Source organism: Melozone crissalis, unplaced genomic scaffold, assembly GCF_028551555.1.
Source record: "Melozone crissalis strain CALT ecotype California unplaced genomic scaffold, PUWL_Pcris_2 ptg000023l_1, whole genome shotgun sequence".
Classification (NCBI taxonomy): domain Eukaryota; kingdom Metazoa; phylum Chordata; class Aves; order Passeriformes; family Passerellidae; genus Melozone; species Melozone crissalis.
The window spans coordinates 31,878,818-31,906,003 of record NW_026535801.1 but is presented as its reverse complement, the minus strand read 5'-3'; the positions used below and the strand labels follow the sequence as shown (position 1 = coordinate 31,906,003).

The following is a 27,186-nucleotide window of genomic DNA, read 5'->3' as shown; positions in this document are numbered from 1 at the left end:
GCAGAAGCAGAAGGGAGTGGATTGTCAATTGTTTGCTGTTCCCACCCAGGCAGTTTGATCTCATCATCCTGTGGCAGAAGTCACATCCCCAAATCTGTGTCCTCAGCTAAACTCCAAAGGCCTTAAATTGATGTTCTTACAGAGTAGCTTTTGGATTGAGCATTTAGTTTTTATAATATTGCTTTTTAATCTGGAGCCCAGCTATAAAGCAGCATATCCTAGTTAAAAGAAATAGTAATAGTGTAAACAGACTTAAAAATGAATAGATGCAGCTGTGTTGCTCATCAAGCCATAAGCCTCACCAAGCAGGAATAAGCTGGATAAGCATGATTGTTGAGTTTATGTTCTTAAATTGACCAAAATAAATTTTTCCAATTTTTGCGCTGCTTCTGCATGATGGTATCCAAGAAAAATTTCTGAATTAAGCTCTGAGTTTACAACTTTTCAGTAAAAGCCCTAAGGAAAGGATGGTGGCAACAGTATGTGAGGAAGGAGGGGGCTGGATTATCCCTAGAAGTAATACTGTCCATAGAGAATAGTAAATTCTTTTGCACTTACATACATTAGCAATATTTTCTCTGACATAATTGGTTTGTGCAGTTAGGAATGAAAGAAGAACCAGCCACAGGATCCTGTTGGTTTTGGTGCTTCTCAGGGACTAATAAATTTGTACTATTAAGAGAAGCACGTTTGATCACAGCATCCCAAATACCCTTTCTGGCAGGAAGAGCAGTGTTTTGGAAATGAAAACATTGCAAAATACAGAGGACACATCCCCTTTTTGAGTGGGAAAAATATGTAGGAATTAAAAATATGGGCATGGGAAAGAATTTTCCCAGATTTAAACACATTTTTGCAGCACTGAATTAAAGTCAAGCTTGCAATCACAGTGTTTTACCTTGCAATCAGTGCTAACAGTTTTTGTGCTACATGAGTTGTGTTCTTCTTTGTTCCCCCACAAAATGCATGCCAGGTATAATGTGAGGCCCACCTGGAGCACCTGCTGCACTCCACATCCCAGCCCTGTGCCCTGTCCTGCTCCTGCTGGACAAGAAAGATGGGGAGAGTACAGAGGAAGGAGGAACATTTAAGGCATGAATTTCTTGCTTCCTACAGCTGGGCACTATCTACATGTGATGTTTGCACATGGTGCCTCCTGCAGCCCTGCCTTTCCCAGGTGGGGCTGCAGCAGATTGCAGGGAAGTGCTGAAGGAGAAGGAGGGTGTTGTTTGAGGAGATTTGGCTTGGTGCAGCCTGAGCCCAGGTCAGGCCCCTTGTGCTGTGCATTGCCAGCATGGCAGTTTTGGGATGCTGCGGCTGCTGTTGGGCTGGAAGTAAGTGGGAGCAGCTGTGCTGCTGTGCACAAGGAGGAGAACAATAAAGCAGTTAGGGAAGTGTTTTCACAATACTAAAAAATGTGAGTTCCATTTCTGGGGAAGAAGAGGGGAAGCCACAAGTGTTTTGCAGAACCTGCCACTGCCCCAAGTTTAGCCTTGCCCTCCAAGGGCTGGGAGAGGGCAGAACTCAGAGCTTGGTTTCTAAATGATCCAATTCCCTGGGGCTGAGACCCCAGTGAACTGGAAAAGGGGCTAATTTGGAAGCTGGGAGCATGGGATCTCCAAAGCCTGGCTTGTGAGGTTGGGGTTTGTGGTTTTATTTAGACCCCTCCCTCAGCAAAGTGAAAGGCAAGCTTTTGCCACCTTCTGTCTGGCTCCACCAAGGTCCATCTGGTGTGAAGCTGAGTTCACTTTGGAGCCACCTCAGCTTTTCTGAGGAGTAGGTGTTGCCTGTGGTGGCCTTCCCTGGCACCCCTTCCAGAGGGTATCTCTGAAAACCAGTGGCAAAGGAGAAGGTCAGGGACAGGCTTTCCTCTGCTTCTCTTCACATCTGCACAACCCGTGACTCGGCCCTGCCAGCTCCTTCCCTTGTGCTCATCACTTCAGGAAGTTTCACCTCTGCCTCAGTGCTTCCCTAGGTGACCCTAACAACTTTCTTTTCCACTTCCCTTTTGCTCTGATTTCTCCAGCTCCATTTCTGGGGGGAGCTCCTTTTCAAAGGTGTTTCTTCTGTTTCTGCTTCACCTTGACTTCCCTGCACAGCTCAGAGTACATCTTGCATTCACTTCATGCTGGCTATTTTTTTCTGATCCTCTTCCTTCTCCTGCTCTTCCTCCTACTCTCTTTTGTGCAGAACTTCTTGGACTGCTCCTGGTTTCCTTTGAGAATGTACTCAAGTAAGTGTGGACAGGGTCCCTGTTGCAGCAGTCCATGAAACATCCATTTAAGGTTCACTCTGCTTTTCTTTCCTGTTTTCTAAGGAAACATCCCTGGACTGCACACAGGGCAAAAGTGTTTTTCATGTGTCCCTCCCTTAGATGTTCTCTCAGATGAGATGGAAGGACCCTCTCTGATACCTCCAAAGAGCTAAAACAGAGATAAGCATTCCATGTCTTTTTCTTGCCAGCCAATATCCTACATAGCTGGACCCAAAGTCAATACCTGTTTTCCTGTTAGTCTCCTGAGGGATGTATTTGGAAAAGCTTATTGCCCTCACCCTCTTCTTTTGAAAAGTGATCTCTCTGCTCTGCAGGGGGAGAAAGAAAAGTGTTGATCTGGATTTTTGTGTGTGCTGGGAGTCTGCTGCTCACCGTGCCCGCCATTTGTGTGTGTGCAGGTGACCGGACCTCGTTCCGAGTGCAGGTGAGGCAGGTGGAGGATTACCCCGTGGACCTCTACTACCTGATGGACCTGTCCCTGTCCATGAACGACGACCTGGACAACATCCGCAACCTGGGCACCAAGCTGGCTGAGGAGATGAGGAAGCTCACCAGCAACTTCCGTCTGGGCTTTGGCTCCTTCGTGGACAAAAACATTTCTCCTTTCTCCTACACGGCGCCAAGATACCAAAACAATCCCTGCATTGGGTGAGTGCTGGCTGCACCTGGAGGGGCAGGGTCTGTGTTTGCACTCTTCATGTGCCTTTTTGCTGTGAATAATGAACCACTCTTCAGCTCTGGCTTTTGGGAATGATGATGATGAGCCTGGCTGTCACTGTGATGCTGTCAAGATAGGACAGCTTCTCATTGTGCTGTGGGGAGATCTCTGCATCTAGACATGGGAAACTGTTGTACCTGGGATCCTGAAGCTATTTTTAAGTACCTGAAAAGGATGCAGACATAGCAGGCTTTTTTACAGCCTTTAAGGAAAAGGAGCCAAAGCCAGAAATTCCTGATTTCTGATCTTAGCTCTGAGTCATAGTTTGGCGTTGAGTAAATCAATTAAGCTTTTTGTCTGCATTTTACAGATAAGGAGACCAAGGCAATGTAACTTCTTCTCAACAAAAGTGTTTGGAGGAACTGAGATTTGCTATGGCCTATAGTGCTGATTAATGAGTTTTTGTAGAGTGTTTTTATGGCTGCAGGAGGGTTTTTTCATCTTTATTGCTGTGGAAGGAAAGCAAACTGGTAGTTGCGACAGACACAAATGATGTGGTTTACTCTGTGGTGATATAAGAGCCTTCATCCCTTTATTTCCTTTTTCTTTTTGCTTGTGTCTTTGCAAGTGTCTTTTTGTTTGCCTTTTAACCACCAGAGTTGGGATCAAGTCCATTGAATTGAGGATTATGCCAGAGTGAAATTGGGAGTGGGGAAGGGTGTCCAGGCTCAGATGGGTTTGGGTGTTGGCACTGAAGGATGGATACAGCAGCAAGTGCCCTCCTCGGAGACTGTCACCACTGACACCTTTGTATTCCCCATCTTCACCTCATCCATCAGTGGGTGCTTCCCAGTCACATAAGGGCAGTGAGGAGATCCCTTTCATTTGTGGATACTTACATTGTAAGATCACCTCATGCATGGATGCCAAGCTCTGTGCATGCTCTGAGAGGCAGATAAAGACAGCTTGCATCAGCTGTGAGCTTCTAGGCCAGCTTTTGGCTCTGACCAAGCATTGGCAGCTCACTGCACATTGCTTGTTGACCAGACAAAAATTGTCTGTTTTCGCTTTTCACCAGTTCTGTCCAAATTGGAAACTCAAATGGATTTTAACACTGAAAACTCTTGCTTTAATCATGAGGCAAAAGTGACCACACTGAGCCAGGAAGGTGTCTCTGCCACGATGGCATTACACACCACACTCTTCATACAAACCACGCTCTTCATAGTGCTTCTCCCATAAATTTGGCATAGCCTCCAAGGGATCCTCTGTCATCTCTGTCCCCTCAATCTCTGCCACCTGCCCTCAGGCTCCAGCTGGAGAAATCTTGGAAACTTTGTTTGGCTGGTGTGTGATTTAATTGGTGTGACATGGCTTTTGCCAAGTGAAACAGAGTGAAACATGCAGGAGGAGATGGGTGCAGAAGGACAGGATGGAACTGGACAACTCAGCAACAAAGGTGTACCTGAAACTTCCAATGACCTTTTATCAAGAACATCCAGAGCTGTCACCTCAGCTTTTCCCACCATGATCAGGCTATCTGTGTGTTCCTTTGGCTTTACCCAGCTGTTTGCTTTTCTTTCTGTGGGTCACTTTAAGCCAGCCTGGTTTTGGGAAAACATTTAGGAAGGATTGCCCACGGCAGCTCATCTGGTAGTGCTCCCTTCCAGTTTCCATGTGTCTCCTCTTCATCCAAACCAGGGATGCTGGCTCCCTGCTCTCTGATGGGGTCTCCTTCCCCAGCCTGCTCTGTGTGGGGGCTCTGGCTGCTGCCACGTGTCCCTGGGGCAGCAGGGTGGGTTGTCAGGCCTGGTTTTGTTTGCAGGTATTCCTGGTGTCAAAACAAACCCTTCAGCTTTTAAGAAAAGCTGCAAGTAAGCTCGAGCTGCAGTGGGTGGGTGCTTTTTGCCCCTGGTCCAGGCTCTTCCCTCCTCTGCCTTGTGGTGTGGGTGGGGTGCAGCCCTGTTTCCCTTGTCTCCCTCATCACCCCTGCTCCTGCCTCAGCATCCTGGTGGGCTGAGGGCAGCTTACTGAGACCCTGCAGTGAGGGGTTTCAGGCATGGCAGACTCCTTGCCTTGCCCTGGGCACGAGCACAATGCAAGTCTGGATGTGGATCATTGATCAAAAGGGATGGCTCTAATTGCCAGCCAAGCCCAGGGCAATGAGACCTGCCCCACAATTAGGGGATGGGTGTGTGTGTGTATGGAAATCCCTGCTTTGGGATCCCTTGTGAGGAATTTGAGTTCTCAGTGATGGTAAATTTAAAATACTCCTTTGTGTAAAAAGCCTCTTCCAACTCACCCGTAGTGGGTCATGTGTCAGCAGAAGCTTTTAATTGTACTCTGGGTTATATGTTTGAAGATAAGAGTGAATTAGTGCCACGCCAACTCCTTTTTAAACACATTTCTTCTTAACCCTTCCTGTCCCTCTCTCCTGCACACACTCACTGATTTCCCATGCCACAGGAGCTGCTCTGCTGAGCTCTCCAGGTGAGCGCCAAAACTGCCTTGTCATGGTTTTGTATGGGAAAAAAGGTTTCCTGGTAGCCTGCCAAGACATTTCTCTGCCTTAGGGTGCCCCTCCCACCCTTCTGCTCTGGTGGGAAGCAGGGATTGTGTTTTCTCACCAGCTTGCAGGGAGAGTGGGAGGAAGCTTGAGCTGGTGTTGGCTATTGCTCCATCTCATACTGGGCAATTGCCAGGTGCCTGGTGATGTGTAGTAGGTGTAGGGTGGCTCATACTGGCAAGAAAACTGGATGACACAGTGAAAATCTGTACTGCAGAAGAGGGGAGAGATAGTTCTTGTCAGTGATGCTCCTGCCCTTTGACACAGCCCACAGGCTCTGCAGGTGTGGGACATGGCTCCCATGGCCCTCCTGGGCTGCTGGGGAGGGTGGATCTGCCAAAATGCAGCCTCCCTACCACTGGGTCGCATCCTTGGCTGCAGATTCCCAGTGAAAACCACTTTGAGTGCAGAAAGTGCAGAGCTGCATGGCCCAGGGTGGGCTGGTGCTCATTGTCTCCATTCACATGGTATGTGGAAAGAGATGTTCAGTCCTGGTGGGATCTCTGGAAACTTCATCTTCTGAAAGCCCTTGAGAGGGGAAAAAAAATGGGCCCTACTGTAGGGTTTTGTGGAGAAATAGCCAGAAGATGAAGTGCCCAAAATACAAAGCACTGTGAAAGTATTCCAGCCCTCTGAACAAAACCTGGTAGAGCTGGGAACTTCTGCAGTCCTTGGCCGCGGGTGTGGTTCCTCCCAGCTGACCACTCCTCTGTTCTTCCCACAGTTACAAGCTGTTCTCCAGCTGTGTCCCCTCCTTTGGCTTCCGCCACCTGCTGTCCCTGACGGACAAAGTGGACCGTTTCAACGAGGAGGTGCGCAAACAGAAAGTGTCCCGCAACCGAGACGCTCCCGAGGGCGGCTTCGATGCCATTCTGCAGGCTGCTGTCTGCAAGGTGAGCTGCTCTCCTTTCTGGGGGTTTCTTCTGCTCTGTTATTGAACCAATGGCAAAGTCTGCCATTTCATAGAAGGAACTACTAAATTTTTCTTGGAGAAACTGAAAATTGCTTTTAAAAGTAGAGGCTTTTGTTTTTATGTGCTTCCGTAGATAAACAGGCATGGGAAAAAAGGTTAATTCTTTTTCTAGTTTAAAGGGATAAAAATAGAGCCTCTGGAAGTACAAATTTAGGGCTGAGATTTCATTACACACTTAGACTTTGGTGCAGAGCACCTGGGGCAGAATCCTTCCAGAGTTACATACACTTGTGTGCAGCAGTACTGCTCATCGGCTCAATGTGTTTAAAATGGGTGCATCAAACACATCTTGCATCAGTAGACCCATGTTGAGGGTTGGAGCTGGTTCCTACTGCTCATATCTTCCCTCTCTGTGTGTGGGGGAATGATCTCACCTCTGGGTGCTGAGAGCCTTCTCTCCCTCTTTGTCAGCAGAACTGGAGCAGAGTTTATTAGCTTGGTGCCACGTTAGCCATGTCCTTAGGGTTTTTGGAGATGCTTGCTTGGAGATCTCTCTGGAACAAGTAGCTGGGTTGCTCCATATCCCTTTGTCATGAATGGGAGTGTTTGCTCCACTCTGACATGAGGCTGAGCTTCCCTGCTCATCAGGACTGGTTCTATTTGCTTTTTCCCCTATTGCTGCCATTTGCTTTGTGTTTGCTTCAGCCTTGCTTAGTCCTTTTGATTGGGCATGTTTTCTTCTGGGTCTGAATTATGGGAGTTGGGAGATAGAAAAAGATAGAAATGGTCTGTGGGAGTGATGGATTGCAGGCATGTGGGAAGCCAGATCTCTCCTTGCCTGGGTTGGCTTTGCTGTGCTTCATGGTGTTGGCAGGACTGAACCTGCCCCACTGGGGCATCTTCCCACGGATATTGTTGTTGGCACAGCTGCAGTGCTGCTCCCAATAACTGTCTGGCTATAAAGTGCTTCTCAGTTTTGGAGAGGTGGCTCCCATGGTTAGAGCAGGGATGGCTCAGGGTGGTGACTCAGTTGTGCCATTCACCATGTGGGTTTTTACACTCCCTTCCATGAAGTTACTGCAAAAACAGGCAAATATTTCCCTATGGTGCAGCAGTACTTCAGTGTGCATCACAAGGGCTCATTTCTGCAGTGCTGGTGGAAGGCAGGAGACCTGCAAGATATTTCCTCTGAATTTGTGGCAGTCTCAGATTGTTGTTAAGGGCCAAAATCTTTAACTGTCCTCCTTGAACGCACAGCCTGGTCCCTTCTAAATTTAGAAGATTAATTTAGATGCTGGTACCATCTAAGTTCAGGAATGAGCGCCCTCAGGGAAGGGTGAGCAAAGGTGAGCATGTGTGCATGCGTGACTGTTGGCATGATGTGGCAGGCCATGACAGCAAATTTCTGCAGCCACAGCAGTTAATTAATTACTGGAGCTTGGGTGTGGGAAAGGAAGTCCATGGGCCTGGTGTGCAAGGCAGGAGAACTGGCTGTGCCATGACTCATGCTGCATTGGCAGTGCCTTGCTCTGGGCAGAGCAGCTGCCTCTCATCACAGCCATGAGCAGCAAAGATTCTGTCTGACCAGAGTTAAAAAAGGCAAAATTTCAAGGCAGCTGATTGACATTAGGATGTGTTTGGTGCCATAGTCAAAATGGGAACTTATTTCTTAATTTCCCTTGTGGTCCGCAAGCGAAGGCCCAGACTGGTCAGTGGCTGTGGGCTGTGGTGAGACTCAACACCACTTACATGGGTGAGGGTTGCAGACATTTGGGGTGGCAGAGAAGTGCAGCTTGCTGACAAGGATGTTCTTGGCATGGAGTCTGTCATCCTGCAGTGACTAATGGAGTATCATGGGGATGAAAACCCCAGAAGCAGACAGTAATTTCTGTTAACTCAGGACCTATTCCCCCTCCCATGCAAGGAGAGCAGCGTACAGGTACCTTGGTGATTTCTGAGGTGGGTTTCCTCATCACTGCTGTGCACCCCATTGCATCTCACTGGCATGCTCCAGCTTTTCCCAGGGTGGTTATCCCCTTAGAAAGTCCCCTGCCTTGGGGACTTGCAGTGTGTTGCCCATGAAGCACTTTGTGCTGCCATCAAGGGGAGAGGGGGTCACAGTGCAGCAGAGCCTTGTGGTCTCCAAGCCATGGTGTCTAAGCAAGGCCTTCTCCTCCCCTTCTGACGTGTCAGAAACAGTACCTCCTGTGTTGACTAAATGTTTTTACACTGGAATGCATAGCAGGCATTTCTTCTGCATGAGCTGCCTAGGGGCTCTGTAGCACTCAAGTACTGTTTTGGCCTGGTCTTCAACCCAAGGAATGGGGAAAGTTTGTACAGCTAACAGAGACTTAGGAGCAGGCCCAGGGTTTGGCTCCTTTTTGAAAGATGAAGATATGGTAAATGTTATTCTCAAGGCAATGAAAGAGCCAGAGACAATAAGCCTTTATTCTGATGCTAAAATAGTATGCCAGGAATATTAATCAGCCTTCCATAATTACATTTTCCATTTGCAGTATTTTGGTTTTTTGCCATTCTCTAAGTGCAAGCCTCATATAGCTTGGTGGTATGTGTAAGTTTCAGATCTTATATGCTGAGATGAAGTGAGGAGATAATGCTAGATTGGAAAATAATGCATCTTTTGGAATGGTTTTGCTTGGTGCTTGCTAGACACTGGTAGGTGGAGATAGCCAAAGCATCTGGGAGACACTGAGGTGCCTTTCAGAGCAATACCAAGTGAATGAGGTTTTGGCTTTTGATCCCTAAGGCATACTTGCCTTGCACCTGTATCTGTTTCTTGCTTCCAAGAGGGTCTGCACCTGAGAAACTGGTGAGGTTTTAGACAAATTGATGAATCCAGGGGGTTCTCCTGGCAACTGCATCTTGGCAATTGAAGGGCTTTTATTCAGTGCCCAAAGTATAAATGTAGGTATTTTTTCAGGCGTGGAAATACAGGCTTTGCTGCTTTTTCAATAGTTTTTGGAGAGCTGTGCTGAGGCAGCTGTGGCAGTTTTGCCAGTCACTATTGGCTGTATGGAGTGAGAAGCTGTTTTTTGGGGTACAGAAGGCAACTGCAGCTGGTTGTGGGTGTAGGGGCAGGATCCTTAGCACCCCAAACCCTGTGGAAACATGTTACTCTGCTTTGGGTCCAGTCCCACTCCTGCTTTAAAAATCCTTCTTATCCCATAAGGATCAAAAACCAGATGAGAGGGTAGGCATCAGTGCAGGGTTTTTTGTTCAGCAATCCCAGTCCAATAAAAATAAATTAAATTCTCCTTGGTTATTTGCTTTAAGCGGAGTGGAGTGCTGCTCTGGGTTTCTCAGTGGAAACTGCATGCTGAAGAGCTGTATTTTCCAGTGCCTTGAGGCTTCTGGCAGAGGCAGTGTGAGATGTTCCTTGGCATGCCAGCCTCCTTGGGGGGCTTTTTTTGTAGGTCTACAGCTTTTTTTGGTGTGGGATCAGCACTGGCTCGGCCAGCCCATCCAAGGCACCCTGGTTTGATGCTCTGAGGCATCAAACACTTTCAGTGCCTGGATATTGGCACTGAGACTGTGGGTGCTCGTTGCTTTTTGGGAGTGAGTTCCTGAGCTGAGCAGCCACAGCAGCTCTGGTATTGTTTATGTGGGAAATGGTGTTGGAGTCATGGAGAGTTTGTCTGCAGAGGAATTCTTAGCCCATGAGTTAAAGGTGGGCTTAGCAGGCAGGTGACCAGCACCAGCACTCCTGAAGTGACTTTGTGGCTGCTGCTTGAAAGCAGCTCCTTTTCTTTGTGTGCAGCACATTTCTGAGGAAATGAAACTCAGATTAATCCTTCTAATCTCTTTGGGAGTTTCTTGGCCTTAATAGTTTAAAAAGAAATCAGCTTTGGATACTCAAAGAAAAATGAATTGGATGAGCTTCTGTCTGGTGGCTGAGTAGACTGAAAACTGCCTCTTGCATTATTAGAGCTGTAATCACTTTTGGGTTGAGTTCTTAAGAAGTTACATTTTGGCATGAGGTTTTAGCCTTTTGTCCAGGGGGGTAACTTCAGAGGAATGAATCCTGCTTCCCAGAGCAAAAAGTATTCATTGCTTCCTGAGCGGGACTGTAACGTGCTGGTGCATGGTAAAGGATGTGTGTTGCCAAAAATTTCTTCCTATGGCCTTATATACATCATGGGGGTCTTTAAAATGTCAATAAAGAAAATAAACCTTCTGTAATTGGGAGGAAAAAGGAATATACTCTAGAATAATGTCCCTGAAGCAAGAGTTATATTTATTGGAAAGATCAGCAGACTTTGGGCTATGACTCACATTTGGAGGCGAAAATTGCACTGGCACATGTGATTCTACACCCTTTGCCTGCTCTGCCCTCCTGCCCTGCCCACGCCACTGCTTTCCATGGGAAGGGCCAGCACCTTCCTGTAAACAGGGCAGAGTTTGGGTTTTGCTAAATAGGCTGAGCAGTAACTCTGGAGGAGTTGGGTATCTTCATCTGCAGCATGTTCCCATCTGTGACCCAGCTTTTCCCTTGTGCTTTCCCAGAGGATTTGGGTGGTGGTGCTCTGAGCCAGGGTCTGGAGGGAGAGGGATGCTGGGAGTGTGTGAGCAGGGAAGGTGTGGGGCAGTGTCTGCTGGCAGATGGTCAGTGTGGCAGCCCAAGGGGAGCTCTGGACAGTGGGACTTTCTGCCTCCAGTCTGTGCCGTGGCAGGATCTCCCTGCTGTGGTCAGCAGCAGGACCCCTGCTCACCCAGCTTGGCAGTGACCTGGCAGCAGCAGCAGCCACTGAGGGGGTTTGCTGCAGCATGGTGCTTTGCAAAAATTTCCTTTGGGCACCGCTGTTTCCCTCCACTTCCATTGCCACTAAGTGCTTCAGTGTGCTGTTATAGGCACAGATCTGCTTCCCGGGCTGATGAAAATGTGGAAACCTGGGGAAGCTCCATGGGAGGGAAATGTTTGTCATCTGGATCTTATCCATTTACTTGAAAAAAAATCTGTCCTTGCATCTCTCTTCATGCAAAGACAGTGATAATGTCTGGTCCTTGCACAGAGGAACCAAGGAGGGGGCAGAGAACACTTCATGTGCTGTGCTTGATGCCTCGGTGCTTTTGTAGGAACCACTACAGCATGTCCTGACATTACCATGCTTTTAAATCAGCAGAAGTTTCTCAGGGCAGCACTGTGCAGAGTGGTTGTGTGGGATTAGTGGCAGCACCAATGCCAAAGATCCCTGCTGTGCTCTTGCTTGTGTGTAGCCCTGCTCTCCTGGGCTGTGGGGCAGGGGGACAGAGCTGCCTGGGGCAGTGTAGAGTTGTACAATGAAACAGCAGAGGCACCATGGCTTCCAGGAGATGTGTGCAGAAGGGGATCAGGGCAGAGTGCCTGGGCATGAGTGTGGTTGCACCAAAGCCAGGCCCCTCAGGCAGGCACCTCACTTTGTCCATCACAGCTCAGAAACAGCCTTCATGAGTGGGCAGCAATGAAAATGCTGAGCGGGGATATTGCAGCTCTCGCTGTTGTATTGGCCGCTCCACAGAGCTGAGGAAACAAGGTCAGATTAAATGTGTGTGGAGGAAATTGGCAGGTCTCCTTTGGCTATAAAAGCAGCTGAAATTCTTACTCTTGGATCTGGGCAGAGAAGGTCTGGTGGACAGTCCACATACCTCCTCGTGCCTTTTAAATTAAGTGTGTTGGAAGGAGATGCTGGGAATTGCTGGATGGGCTCCTGACATTTTGTTTTCGTACCAGGGATGGGTGGACAGCAGCATGGTACTCTCCTAATTAATGCTAATGGGCCTGCTGCTGGCCAGGCACGTGGCTGGGACCATGTGCAGGGTGAAGGATGAAGGGCTTGGCAGGGGCTGGCTGCTGTCTCACAGGGTTTGCTTTCCCCAGGAGAAGATCGGCTGGCGTAAGGAGGCGTCTCACCTGCTGGTCTTCACCACGGATGATGTGCCCCACATAGCCCTGGATGGGAAGCTGGGGGGGCTGGTGCAGCCCCACGATGGGCAGTGCCACCTGAACGAAGCCAACGAGTACAGCGCGTCCAGCCAGCTGGTGAGTGGGGCACGGGGCCAGCCCTCAGAGCCTCAGGGGCTGGAGGAGCTCTCTGGAGACCAGCCAACCCCTGCTCCAGCAGCTTTTGGCAAATGCAGGGCCTGGTTTAACCCAGCTTCTGCAATTTGCACATAAAATTTGCTCTTCCTTTGGGCATTCCCTGCAGTGAATGCTTCTGTGATGGTCAAAAATGAATTAGTGACTTAGTGAGTTTCTTCAGAGCTCATTGCAAGGGATGGAAAAGTAACTTGGTATCCTGAAGAGCATTAAATTTTTCCTGCAAAGTGTACAGGAAACAGAATATATCATCCCTTTTCTAAAATATGTCTGAGGAGGGTGGAGTCTAAGGACTGTCCAGAGGACTCCTCCTGAGGAGAGTGTATCTACCTTGATGTGACTACACTAGCAAGTACAACAGAATGCTGCTGTTTTATTCATAGCCTTTGGGCACAACACTAACATAAGTCTTAGTAATAAACAGGCAAACTAGCCCTTTTTAAAAATTGAACTCAGTGGAGGAAACTTCTGGGATGAATGAACACTTCCCTGCCACTTCATTATCCCATCCTTCTGCAGAATGGTGCTTTATTCAGCAGATCACATGCACTAATTATGATTTTTGTTCCTGAATGTCGCCCTATTTGTGGAGGGGAATCTGGGTGGCTGTGTTAAGGTCAGAAGCTGGGCTCTACAGTGGAACCCCCTGTGCAGTCCTACCAAGTGGATATATGTGTAAGGGAGCACAGTCCCCAAACTGGCACCCTTATGTGGAGTAAATGCTGAGGAGATGGCATGGAGATGCTGCTTGGTGTTTCCATGTTTGAATCTCAGAGGGTTGCAATCAGTCCTCCAGTCTTCAAGTAAATGAGATGTTTTTTTCCAAGGGCAGCACTTCAGAAGCAGGCGGGAGTTTTGAACTCAAGCTGGTCTTTAGAAACTGAGCCCTGGGTCATTATTTTGTTGCTAGAGCAGCATCTCTCTGCCATCCTCTCTGCCTGGGAAATCTGCAAGAATTAAAGAGTTTATTGTAATCTCTTTATGGTCCCACTTTGCAGAAAGAACAGGCAATGGATGTTTCTGCTTTGGGAGAAAAAATTTGATACATTCCCATATTCTGTAGTCCTAGATCTCCCTGCCTCGCATCCCTTGAGGTAGCAGCCGTTTAGCACATGTGCATTTGCTGATGGCAAAATAGGAAGTGGAAAGAAATAACCCAGTGTTTTGGGTATTGCTGTGGCTAGTGGTGTTGTCAGTCATGCATTTTAGTGAGCAGTGCTGTAGAAATATTTAACAGATTTCTACTATTTCAGTTAGAATTGTGCTCGTACATCAGGGACTTCATCCCACAACAAAACACGCCATGTGTCTGGAATGAATTTTGCTATTGGGAAGAGAAGAGCAATGAAATTACTTTGTTTCTGTGTTACTTACCAGTCATTCTGCCTGGCTTTTTCTCCCCTAGGATTATCCTTCCCTGGCACTTCTTGGGGAGAAACTTGCTGAAAACAACATCCACCTGATTTTCGCTGTTACAAAAAATCATTACATGCTCTACAAGGTAAGTGCTGCCGGGTTGCCTGGGCTGGGGGGAGAGTGAAATGCTTCTTGAGGCCCTGGGGAGTGGAGGCAGCTGCAGACTTGTGTGTGCAGTGGCCAACATGTGTGTGCAGTGGCCAACATGTGTGTGCAGTGATGAGGGTGCATGCACGTGGCCACAGGCTGCCCAGTGCAGGCAGACAAGGCTCAGCCCTGCTGGTCCTTTCAGCAGAAAGCCCTAAAGCTCCTTAGAGCAAACAGATATATGTGTGTTAGTGAGCATGTGAAGACCTAAAATAGGCTCCATGTTAATCGGCATGTTCGGACGGCTGCCAGCATGCAGCGTGCCAGAGAGCAGAAACCTGCTCGGCCCATTCTGCAGTGACTTAATCCCATTACCTAATCCTGCACAGCCTTTCTGCCCAGCTGTGTTTTTCCATCATGGAGTCCAGGGCCCTGACGTGCCACGCACAATTTGAACTCTCCTGCCGTTCCTGCTCTCCCCTTCAAAACGAAAGCTGACCCAAGGCACGAAGACCAACCTGTGTCTAGAGCTGCCCTGTGGGGTTTGGTGCTCTGTGGGTGCAGGGGTGGTGTTTCAGGCGGGGTTGCTTTTGGAAACCTCTGCCGAGGCCCTCGAGGCTCAAGCAGGAACAACAAGCAGCCGTGTTGCTATGGTGGGGATGCTGCTGCTCACCCATGGGGAGTGGGAGGGCTGAGTTGTTCTCCACCCCCTCTCCAGGGGATGCTCAGGGTTGGGAGGGAAGTGGGGGCAGCCGCCCCTCCCTCCCTGCAGGGCCAGCTGTCCTGAGTGCATGGTGGCTGGTGTTCCCCCCCCAGCTGCAGAGCCCCAGGTATGTTTGTTCCTGACCCATGGCCATGAGCTTTGTTTAATATTTGACATGCTTCATTAGCAATGCTTTACTTTTGAAAGCTCCACTTTAACTGGAGCCAAAATATACCATGTACACCACTGGGTGATGGGGCAGTGTGTGTGGCCTGTGTCCCTGGCATGGGGTCAATCCCTCCTCATCCTCTGATTTCCACTCTGCACCTCAACATTTTAATTTTTCTTTTTTTTTTTTTTTAAAGAACTTTACCACTTTGATCCCTGGAACAACAGTGGAGATTTTGCACAAAGATTCCAAGAATATCATTGAGCTGATTGTCAAAGCCTACAACGTAAGTGCATTTTAATACCACAGCTGCTGAAGTGAGGAGGGCTAGGAGCTGGGCTGGCTCAGCTCACCCCAGTGAGCTCCACCCAGCTTGGCCTCCCCTGTCCTCTCCACACTGCTGGAGCTGGGATGTCCACCCTGGGGAGGGAGACAAGGTATGTGAGGAGGATGAGAAGCACGGATAGCCAAGAGAGCCCATGGGACAGCAGAAATTTCACCTCATGTCTCTTGTGTGCAGAACTACCCACAAAACACAGCCCCCATCTAAAACAGATCTCTCTCAGAGATCTTTTACCTTCCAGTAGGTAAAATAGATTATTTCTTTGTTATCTGATGTTCAGAGGCCTCTCAAGGATAAGTCCAGTTAAGGTTTCATTCTTGCCTTGCTCTCCGTGCAGCCCACATTGGTTTTCAACACCCTGTGAGTATCCCCATGCTCCCAAAGGAGCCCTGCCTGCGTGGCACTGCCAGTGCAGCCTGCCCTGGCACAGTGACAGCAAGGGACCTGGACTTGTACTGCTGAGCTGATGTCATCCATCTGCACATAGAGATCATGGGCGCAGATCAATTAGAAGCAGCTAAATTGCATGTTCATAGCATAGTTAGTGTCAACATTTGTGTTGACTTCTCCCTGAATTCCTATGGGTCAGGTTTTCATGATCCTGCAAGGATTTTGCTGGGTGTTGGGCATGGAGATGTGACCCCATAAGAGGTGGACTTGTTCATGTGTGGGACCTGTGGGCACAGCTTTCGATGGCTGCAAGCTCTTCTTGGTACTGTGTTCATTAGTGCAGGGAGTCAGTAAGAACTTCTTTGGAGGAGTTTCCACATCCAGAATCCATGTGGGGTTGGGGTGTGCTTTGCATGATCTGTAAAGTTCTTCCTTCTTGTCTCCCAGCTCCCTGCAGTTAAAGCAGCTTCTGGTTGTGCCCTTGGGAAGAGTGCTTCCCAAAGGTTCACCCTCTGAGGAAGGCAGTGAACATTTAATGCTGCTAATGAGGCCCAGGAGATGCTGCTAATCAAAAGCCCAGTTGTCCCAGTTTGTCTTTTGAGGTAGAAGGGTATTGTGGCTGAGATGCTTGGCTGGGGAGAAAGGAATTAATATTTATTCCATGTTGACTTTGCATGTGGCCTCAGTGCCATCAGGTGGAAACCTCCCTTAGCCTTGTTTTTGCAGCTGTAAGATCCATCCATGCCTCCATTTCACCACCCCTCAAGCCTTTGCAGATCAATACAATGAAAACCATTGGGAACCCTATGGCTGCACCATTGCTCCCTCCTTCTCTTTGCTTGTGAGCTTTCCAGCACAGCTGCCTGGAAACCTTGGGTGCTAGACCAAGGTGCCCCATGGAGTGAGCTCTGTGGGCTGGCTGAGTGCTGAGGCTGGGGTGATTTTCTGCCTGCTGAGACTGGGGTTAGTGTCTGCCTGCTGAGGCTGGGCTTAGTGTCTGGCTGCTGAGGCTGGGCTTAGTTTCTTGCCTGTTCAGCTGGTGATGGGTGTGGGTGGCACCCCCAGAGGTGCTGTCAGGAGCCACAGTCAGCCCAGGGCCACCCAAACCTGGTGCCCACCCAGCCCGTCTCCTCTTGGTAACTTTGTTTTTTTCCTGAAATGAAGGAGGAAATTCTCACTGAAGGAGATGGCTAAAATTCTGCTTCCCAAATGGAAGTGAACCTTTTTTCAAAGGGTTCTGAACAGGGACTGTCTTCTCCTGCGGGGTGGCAGTGGCTGATGTTCTGGGCCTGGGCTCAGTCCCTCTCCCTCAGTGTTTTCTCCTTCTCTGGTCCTCTCTCTTCTGCTTCCCCTCACTGATGCACACAGCAGACTTGCTCAGGGCTTATGTTACCCTCAAGATTCCTTTTCCCCATCTCTTCATCTTCCATCTCCCTTTTCATCTGCCCAGCATGCTGTCCCCTCTCCCTCATCCCACCAGGTGTGAAGAAAAGAGAACAGGGACTGCTTTCTCCCTGCCCTTCCCCCAAATCTTACAATGCCTGGGAGATGGAAAAGCTCATGGGAGGCTGTACCCAGACACAGGGCTGGGCTTGGACTGATGAGAGCAAATGGGATGCTGGTTTAAGAAGCACTTTCCTAAACCAAATCCAGGCAGGTCCTGGGAGTGTTTCTTGTTGCAACCACCAGTTGCCCTCCGTGGTGGCTGTGGTGTTGTCAGAAGACACTGGAGTGTAACATTACCAAGGGGCTGGTAACAATGGCACTGCATTTAGGGTAACAGCAGGACCATACAGGACCAATAAGAGGGTTTGTGTAGGAACATTAGGATGAGCCATACTGAGGCTTGGCCTGGTGTCCTGTTTTCTGCCGCGCTCCCAATAGGATGCTCTGGGAAAGAAGAGAGAGGAGCACATCAGTGTAGCAGCTAATTTCTACAGGATGATTTGACCACAGCAGCATCCATAGATTAACTGGCAATTGGCACACGCAGTGTTCAGCCCACAGGCAATGGATGCTCCATGTGGTCCCTGTTGTTATCCCATGAAAGCTTCTCTGTTACAGTAGAGAGATAGGAATTATTCCTTTCTTTCCTCAAGGACTGTTTAGATTCACCCGGCCAAAACTCATTTATTTCCTGGCCAATTTCTACAAGCATTGGCTGTTTGCTGGCATGTGAACCCTGCTTTTGTCATCACATGTACTGGCAAGAGGTCTGAATTACCACTTTTCCTTAATCTGGCCTCTTTGGTGAGGGCTGGGGACAAGGATGGAGCTGGCTTTGGGTAATAAGCATATTTGTACAGAAAGCTCCATTTTGAAAAACTTTGTCGTTTTTGGACACACTGGTATGAAAATCAGTTCCAGCCCTTGGAAGAATTAAACAAAACAATGTCATTCCGAATTAATATTTATAAACTTCATTTTGTTGTGACTTAAAAAGTCTGTGTATGCAGCAGGGCCGAGTTAAGAAGCAGAAGAAAGGGGTAGAAGCACACCAAAACCTCACAGATGGAAAATGCTCTTCACTTTGAAAAAACTTTTCAAAGAAAAAGATTTTTCATTAATTTTTTCCCATGGTACTGTTTCCAGCTGACTCTTACAAAAGGGTGCTTTTTGTTCAGCTTTTTCTTCTAAGAGGGAGAATACATTTTTCTGACCAGTTGGGTGGAATGAAGGAAGCAGGACAGAGTTAGTGCAGTTTCACATCTTCTCTGTGCTGCCCAACAGACATTGTAGGACAGCTGCCAGTGGAGAATCAGGCTTTGCACTTTGCTCAGGAGCTGGGTTATGGGAGGAGAAGGTGCAGATGTGCACAGAAAGCTCTGACCTTCAATTCAGAGATGTTCTGTCTCTGGTTGAGAAGGTTTTCTGCTTTGTCTTGTGCACCTGCATGTTTCCAGTGCTGGCTGCAGTGTCCATTACACCCTGCAGGGGTGGCAGGCAGCTCCCTGTGAATCTAGTTGTGATCATCAGAACTCTCCTGGGCTGGTCGAGTGAAACTCAACTCACAATGTCAATGTGTGTGCAGGGGTGATTTTTTTTCATACAGGTGCAGAGATGTCCTACCCACCCTCTGGAAACAGCAGAAGAAGAGACTGAAGCAGAAGAAACCCTTCTGTCTTTGGGAGCTTGATGGGTTTGCTTTCCCCTTGTGTTTCCAGAGTATTCGGTCCAAGGTGGAGCTCACAGTCTGGGACAGCCCTGAGGACATTGGCTTGACCTTCACGGCCACCTGCCAGGATGGATTGTCCTATCCTGGCCTCAGGAAGTGTGGGGACCTCAAAATTGGAGATACGGTGAGTCTGCCTTTTGATCTGTTCCCTGGAGAGGCTCTTTCACCTGAGTGGTTCTGGGCAATAAAACACAGTTTTGTTCATTTTCCTCTGCTCACCTCATGATGATACAGAAACCCACAGAGAGTGGCTCTGATAGAAGTAGTTCTGGGTGGTGCAGGTCAGTCCAAGGTGAGCTGTGAGGAGAGAGGGAATACAGGCATCTTGTCTACTGTACTGAGCTAAAGGTCGTGATCAGGCAGCAGGATGTAATAGTCAAAAATGGGCCTTTTTCCCTCATTCACAGATATTCACATCACACTCTCACCTGTGAAATTCCATAGGCAACAACCCTCCTCTCCTGTGTTCAGTTCCTAGGTTATAGGATGGCAGCACAGATTGAAATAAATATTAACGTGGCATAATCCATCCTGTGCTTTTTAAAAAGAAGTGAAGCTAAGCTTTGCTTGTTTAAATTGAGTGTTGATGCAGATAAATGAGTTGCTGGGCTGCAGGGGGGCTCAGGTTGGTGGGGAATCTCCTCCCTTTCTTCAGACTTTCGCAGTCTGACGCCGTGGGTGTGGGTTCATTAGCAGCCTGACTGCCTTATTTGAGAAGACTGACTCTGCCAACATACCTCAGGGCTCTCAGTGCTGTGACATATAAAAATAGTTTGAAAGAGTCAACAGTAGCTGGAATTTTACCCCACCAAATAAGGATCATGTGAGATGTTAAACAGGGAAGTGGCCTTGCTTTTGCAACTGAATTTACTGGGTCCTGGGTAGGTAGGTAAAAGCAATCCCTGTAGCTCCTTGGATGGCTCCAGCTGCTGCAGCTTGTGCCATAAAGGGTCTGGCTGTGAGTGCAGCAGGGAGCTGGCACCGCTCCATTTTAGGGGCACCCTGAGTGTCAAGATGCCTGCACAGGGAGAGACACCACAGGATGGTGAGGTCATGTACCTCCATCCCCTCTTTTCAGCTGCTTTCTGCCCCACTGCTTTCAGGAGATTTGACTCCTGCTAAGGAAGTTTCCCCAAAGAGGATCATGCTGACACTGCACCCTAATCTGCCAGGGCTTAGTGCTGGGGCTGTGGGTGTCAGCGGGTGAAAGGGAGCAGGATTACCCTGATCCCCTTAGCTTGCTCTCTGATCTCCTCCTCTGTAATTTGAGCTTCTCTCCTAATTGCTTCAGGCCTTGGGAATGGGAGGGGGCCAAGGGAGGTTTCTGGGGGTGCAGCTCTCCTGCCGGGGGTGGCTGCTGTGTCCTCATCTGCACATCCCCCCTTGCCCTGTGGGACAGTGAAGTCAGTGAGAGCTTGAGGTGACCACCAAATGTCCCCAGAGGGAAAGCATTCCTTCCTGAGGCCTAGGAAAGGGTCTCATTTCCTTGGAACAAGGTTAATCCTCCTTGCTAACTGGCAGCTCTGGGCAGCGCTGACCAGCCCTAACAAAGAGCAGGATTAAATCGGGGCTAAGCAAGCAACCAAAGTATGGTCTTGGTTTTCTCAAGGAGAAAATCCCTGACACTGGATTGTAGCAACATAAAACGAGTAGGGATGTGATGTATAACCATTTAATGAATGTGCAGAACCCTTCTGAAGCCAGGCTTGATAGAAGCATCCATTCAAAATGGCCTGTGAGCAGCATGCCAAAAGCTTGGGACTGTGGGGCTGATACACATTTCCACATGCAAATCAGGAGTCTCATAAAACCTTCTAAATCCATGATCTTATAGGCACCTTGGGTTCTTTGCTGTGCTGGTTAGATCTTGTTTTGAGAGAGTTTTCTATTTTTAATAGCATGAAAACTGGGTTGTTTGCTAAAGTTTTGCCCTGTTTGTTTCATGGGAATAGGCAGGTTCCTTCCCACTGCACAGAAACCAGTGGTCCTGATGGGGAAAATTGCTGTGGATGGCTGACATCCAGAGAGTTTTAAAATACTTTGGATGCCCAGCCCCTCATGTTGGTGCATTGAGCTGCAGGTGCCCTTGCTGCATGTGCAATTGTTTGGGGGTTTTTTTTTGCACACCTGGGAGCGAAGCAATTCCACAGAACGCGCTGAGTTCTCTGGAATTGGTCCATGGATTTTCCCCAGCACATTTGCTCTTCCCTGCCAGGGAACACCGCTGGCAGCTGCTTTGGTGAAAAATGAATATTTTATGATTGGCTTTTCACAAATATTAAAATGAATATTATATGTGTTGTGTTCGAAGGTAATGCTGTATTCATTCTCTTAAGTAGTGTGTTAAATATAGTTTTAGGTTATAAAGAAAGTTAAAATAGAAACTATACTATTGTGAAAAACGCCAATCGCTTGTTTTTAAAATTTTTAAAGTTTAATAGTAATAAAATGGTTATAAAAATAGTAATACAATTAGAGTAATAATAATTTGGACAATTTGAATTAGGACAATATAAAACAATAGAGACAAAGAGTTATGGACAGTCCAGGTACCTTTTTCTGGGCAGCACGAGCGTTAACAGAGGATTAACCCTTAAAAACAATAACCTGTTGCATATTCATACATCTCATACATGATGCATGAATTCTATTCAAATACAGGATTCTGTCTGGTCATGTCAACTTCTTCCTCTGAATCCTAACAGCGCCTTCGAGGCGGGAAGAAGTTTGTTTCTTCTGATAAGAGGGCAAAACATTCTGAAAGATTTAGGTGTCCTGCGGCTGCTATCTTGCTGCGAGTCCTTTCTTTAAAAAGTATCTTACATAGCACAGTTTCTATTTTAACATTTTTTATAACCTAAAACTATATTTAACACACTACTTAAGAGAATTAATACAGAATTACTTTCTAACACAACACATATATTCATTTTAATATCTGCGAAAAGCCAGTCATAAAATACATGCACTTTTCACACTATGTAGGATATGTTTTTTAAAGAAAGGACTTGCAGAGAAATAGCAGCCACAGAACACCTAAATGTTTCAGAGAAAAAGAATTTATTGCCCTCTTATCAGAAGAAATGAACTTCTTCCCGCCTCGCTCAGTCATGATGATGCCGTTAGGATTAAGAGGAAGAAGTTGACACTGACCAGACAGAATCCTGTGTTTGAATGGAATTTATGCATCATGTATGAGATGTATGAATATGCCACAGGCTGTTGTTTTTAAGGGTTAATCCTTTGTTAACAGGTGTCCTTTTTTGGGCTCGCGCTGCCCAGAAAAAGGTACCCTGACGTCCGTAACTCTTTGTCTCTATTGTCTCATATTGTCCTAATTCAAATCATCCAAATTATTATTACTACTCTAATTGCATTACTATTTTTATAACCGTTTCATTACTATTAAACTTTAAAAAATTTAACAACAAGCGATTGGCAGTCACAGCGCCCGTCCCCTTCCATCTCCCCTCAGGTTTCCTTCGAGGTGTCCGTGGAGGCGCGGAGCTGCCCGGCCGAGGCCGCGTCCCACAGCTTCACCATCAAGCCGGCCGGCTTCCGGGACACGCTGGAGGTGGCCGTGAGCTACCGCTGCCAGTGCGGCTGCACGGGCCGCGCCGCGCCCGCCAGCGCCAAGTGCAGCGGCAACGGCACCTACGCCTGCGGGCTGTGCGAGTGCGAGCCCGGCTACCTGGGCGCCCGCTGCGAGTGCCGTGAGGGCGCCATGGGCGAGCTGCACCACGCGCTGTGCCGCGAGGCCGAGGGCAAGCCCCTGTGCAGCGGCCGCGGCGAGTGCAGCTGCAACCAGTGCCAGTGCTACGAGAGCGAGTTCGGCAACATCTACGGGCCCTTCTGCGAGTGCGACGACTTCTCCTGCGCCAGGTACAAGGGAGTCCTCTGCTCAGGTAGGAGCCTGTTCCCTCCCTTGGGCCCTTGGCGTCGTGGTAGTGAGAAAGCTGCCCCAGAATGGGGCTGGAGCGTGCAGGGAATCTGCCCTGTTTCTGCAAGAGTCTGTGCTCCCTTTCTGTGCCTTATGGGAATGAAGAGGGAGAGGTTTAGAGGCATCCACAATTAAGAGCAAAAATTGCATTATCCTCTGTTGCAGTGTGATGTAATAGCCTGTCTCAGTCATCCTGGTTCCTTCCCCAGGTGTGCCAATCACCTCTCCCTTCCCCTCCCTTGCCCCTGCTGAGTGCTGTTTGTCATCTTGGCATTCCAGAAAGGGCAAAGTGATTGGCAAAGTTCGAAAGATGCCTCTCAGCCCTGGGGGACATTGGGCCATCCAGGTGTCATTTGTCCTCTGAGACTTCCCCCCCTTTACCTGGTTGGTGGCACACCTACCCCTTCCCTCCCCCTCTCCCTGGGGTTCAAACACACTGCAACCACTCGGTTTGGGGTCCTGTTGGAGCTGTTGCTGTATTCAGAGGCCTGTGGGCCAGGCATAAAGCTCTGGATCGAAACCCTCCAGCAGAACCCGACTCCTTCCCCTCACCTTGAAGCCTCTCCACCAGAGGTAAACCTGAGCTCCTGCATGCCTGGACTTGTCCCAAGTGCCCAGCTGCAATATCCAGCCAGCCAAAGGTGTCTCTGAGGTGAAAATACCACAGCTGCCACCTCTGGTCAAGCAGCAAGGGCCAGACGAACCCAAGCATGTTCCATCCAGCTATATTTGTATAGCTTAAATTAAATTAAATTAAATTAAATTCCAATACCCTTGGGCCCTCGGTGTCATGGTAGTGAGAAAGCTGCCCCAGAATGAGGCTGGAGTGTGCAGGGAATCTGCCCTGTTTATGGAGGAGTCTGTGCTCCCTTTCTGTTCCTTATGGGAATGAGGAGGGAGAGGTTTAGAGGCATCCACAGTTAAGAGCAAAAATGGCATTATCCTCATCAGAACTGGGTTTCCAGCATTGGAGTCAAAGGCTGTCTCCCTGCATGTCAGGATCTTTAGCTTGTCAGAGTGACCCCGAGGAAAGTTCAAAAGTCCCTTTTCCCAGCCTGGCACTCGAAGAAGGAGTCAGAGCTCTTCATTTCTCGGTCTCAGGGTTGTTTATTGTATCTTATCTATAAAATTCTTTCTCCTGTCCTGCCGAGGTCCATCCAGCAGGACAGCTCCAGGCACTCTGCCTGCCCCTGGGGCAGTGTTATGTCTTTATACTAAAAACTAGGTATACAATGTTTACAATTACTTTCCAATACCTATCACCTGTGTTAGACAGTGAGCTTCTACTCTAAACCAATCTGTAAGTGCCAACATCACACCAGAAGATGGAGGCCAAAAAGAAGAAGAAGGAGAAAGGCTGGACATGCCCAGTTCCCTCCATCTTGCCCCCTGAACCCCCATTCCAGAAACCCCCAAATCTACTTTTCCACCCCGTGATAACTTCACTATTATTCTACCTAAATTGTTGTGGCTTGCTGATCTTCATATAAGGTTGGTAATTTGCTCCATGGGTCATAATCAAACCCACAGGTGTTTTGGGCTCCATGCCAGGGTCTCTGAGCCCCCTGGCAGGGTCCTGGCCATCCTGGACAGCCAGAGGGATGTCCTGGGTTCCCACACCTGCATCCCACAGAGATGAGCAGAGTCTTGGCTTTGGTGTTGTTATTTTGATGTAACTATGCACATCTCTTGCACACTGTTGTGTTTTCCCAGGAAAAAGTAAACCAGCACTGGCTTGAATCCCCCGAGGCTTTTTTGGTGTTGTCATAGGTTGGATTTTTCCTTTGTGTGCCATCCTTTCCTGCCTAGGCAGAAACAATCTTCTTTTAAAGATGAAGTATGTGGTGTAATCCCCTGGTGCGTCACAAGTGAAAGGAAAGATTGTGTTTCAGGCTCTTCCTTATTAGAGAAAAGCTGTATTAAAGATTCCTAAAGCTGTTTTATGTATGGATTTTTCTCCCACTGGGAAAACAGGCATTCACTGGGGAAGCTGTAGCCAGTCAGCTTTGCTCAAACAAAGGTACATGAGTTATTTAGCTGTGTTTGCTAAAATGGTTTTAAAACCTCATCAGTCCAAGGTCAAATAATTTACCTTGAACATAATTGCCTGGATTAGCCCTCAGACATAATTCCCTCAGTTGGATCAGGGCAAAGAGCTGTTCTTTAAAATTTGCCTGCTTTCAAGCAAGTAAAATATTTCTGTAGCTGAAAACCTTGGACAAAAATTCCAAACAAGTGTAAGCTTGGAAAAAATAGTTACTTTTTATGTTTTCTCCAGGGAAGTGGTGTTTTTTCCACTGCTGTTTATCTTCCCCTGCATATTTCAGAGTGGGGCAATAAGCACTGGTTGCAAGTTTCTGCCTGTTTGAGGCGATTGTGTTTTTAGGTGGATAGAGGATGTTTGTGTTAATTTTCCTGCAGCCTGGCTCATGGTTTTGTCAGTGCTGAAGATGAGGCAGGCAATACTCTGCGTTTGGAATTGTTCTGGAGGTTGGATCAACTTGGATCCAATGGGAAAGGCCAGTTCCACCCTGACAGGGACTGCCCAGACTGGGGGGTCTGTGGGGCTCTCCCTGCTGGTGCATGAGTGGAAAGATGGGTGAGCAAGCACAAAAAAAGTGTTTGAAGGTGGAAAGGGGGAAAAGTTAAACTCAGCTGTGAAGTAATTAGGAGCACTGCTGCCTGGGAGTTCTCCAGAAGACCACATTGCTTTGATAACTTCATCCCACCCATAAGGAGTATATTTAAAAGCAAGCAGGGAATCAGTGCTATAAAGAGATGTTGTAAGTTACTGGTGGAGCTGTTGCTGCAAGAGAAGGACTCACCTCTGCTCAAATTTCCTTTCCAGCAGGAGGGCCAGAGCTCTGCTGCTCCACAGGAAAGCAAGCTATGTATCTTCTGTTGCACCTGCTTGCCTCTGTCCCTGTGGAGGATGTCTGGTGCTGGGAAGCACATCATAGCTGGTTTGGGATTTGCTGGAGTTTTTAAAAGTAATTTAAAAGTCCCTTTTATAGCTATGAAAGAAAACAAAGGGTAGGCTGAGGCTAAGGAAGCTTTTTGCTTGAGGGGTAGGATGGAGTCTGGCCTGGCTGCATGAGTTGTGATGCTAAATCTGAGTTGAAACAAGCACTGTGCCACTGTCCCTGAAAGGCTCTGTCATCCCTGTGCCTGTCACTCTGTGGGGGGAGTGCAGGTTTTAGCTAAAGCACAAACCAAAAAAGCAGAATGTAGGGAGATGTGATTTTCCAGCAGATTGTTGTCTCTGTCCTTGCTTGGGAGTTTGTTGGCTTGGACCCATGAGGGAAACTCATCACTGCTGTCAAGAGTTTTGTTTATACTCCTTGAATCCTCTGGTTGCATAGAAGGCAGTCACTGCCTCTCAGTGCATTTCTGAGGACTGCCTGTGCTTTGAGCAGTGGAGCCCAGCCTCAGGTTTAGCACACAGGCTGTGGTGTCCCCCATCAAAGGCATGCACACCTGCCCCAGCTGTTGAACAAGGTGATGCCATGAACCTGGAGTGCCCATCACACACAGAGCTGATGAGAAAACAGCCAGTCCAACCTGAGCTGAGGTTCTGGGGAGCACCAGGAGGAGAGCACAGATTTCTAAGAAGTCAAAATCTTCTCAGGCAAACTGCTTTGCACTTCCATGGCTGTGGCATGAGCCCATCACCCATCTGTGCAGGCATTTCTTCCTTTTATGATCTGTATAAAGCTGTCCCCATTGAGTCACTGCCATGGCACAGGAATGGGTGGCATGTTATGCTCAGGCATCCTGTAATCCCAGCAGCAGCCAAGTGGGGTTGAAATACTCTGAAATGAACTTGTTTCTTGTCTCTTGGCATTTGGTCCTTTGACTAGGAAAAAAAAGTAATTCTTGAGTCCATTTATAAATATTGGAGCCTCATTTTTGTCAGCATTTGAGATGAGAGATGCCTGCAGACAGTGCTGTCGATGGCTCCAGTCCTTTTGTAGTCCCCCTCATGAAGTGGAGAAGCAGATTTTGGGTGAGAAAGAATCTAAAGAACCAGCAAGATTTAATTCCTGTTAGTGGGAGGTTTAACATGCCTCCTGCATCTGTGAGGGAAGTGGGAAAAGGGAGTAATTTATAATGTGGGGTAAATGTTAATTCCAGTTGCATCCAACTCAGAATCAATGTCACTCAGTCACTAATAAGTGGCATTTGTTCTGCTGCCCCCCAAGGCCAGGTAACAGCTCTGGAGCAGCTGTTTCAAGCCATTAATCCAGCTTCTGGAGGGGCCGTAGGGGATGGGTTACACAAGTGTTCTGTTCTTACAAAAGAAATGCAGCTGGCTTATCTGCATCACTGTGCTCTGACAAAGCAGGCAGAGGCTTCCCAAACCCTCAAATGCTTTACTCCCAGTTTTTCTTTGGGTGGAGAGGTTGCCTTTTTGCATTGAGATCTTCAACACATCCCTCTGTCCCCTCTACTCTGAA

The 27,186-nt window shown here is 48.0% G+C and overlaps 1 protein-coding gene across 1 annotated transcript in view; it reads left to right on the top strand.

The window, feature by feature from the left end:
- Positions 1-27,186, top strand: part of ITGB5 (integrin subunit beta 5) — a 57,667-nt gene that overhangs the window by 12,471 nt on the left and 18,010 nt on the right. Inside the window, exons 4-10 of the mRNA XM_054277688.1 lie at positions 2,674-2,923; positions 6,224-6,392; positions 12,288-12,449; positions 13,912-14,007; positions 15,078-15,167; positions 18,779-18,913; positions 22,265-22,694. Of these exons, the coding sequence (XP_054133663.1) occupies positions 2,674-2,923; positions 6,224-6,392; positions 12,288-12,449; positions 13,912-14,007; positions 15,078-15,167; positions 18,779-18,913; positions 22,265-22,694 (1,332 nt within the window). The remainder of the gene's footprint in view (positions 1-2,673; positions 2,924-6,223; positions 6,393-12,287; positions 12,450-13,911; positions 14,008-15,077; positions 15,168-18,778; positions 18,914-22,264; positions 22,695-27,186) is intronic.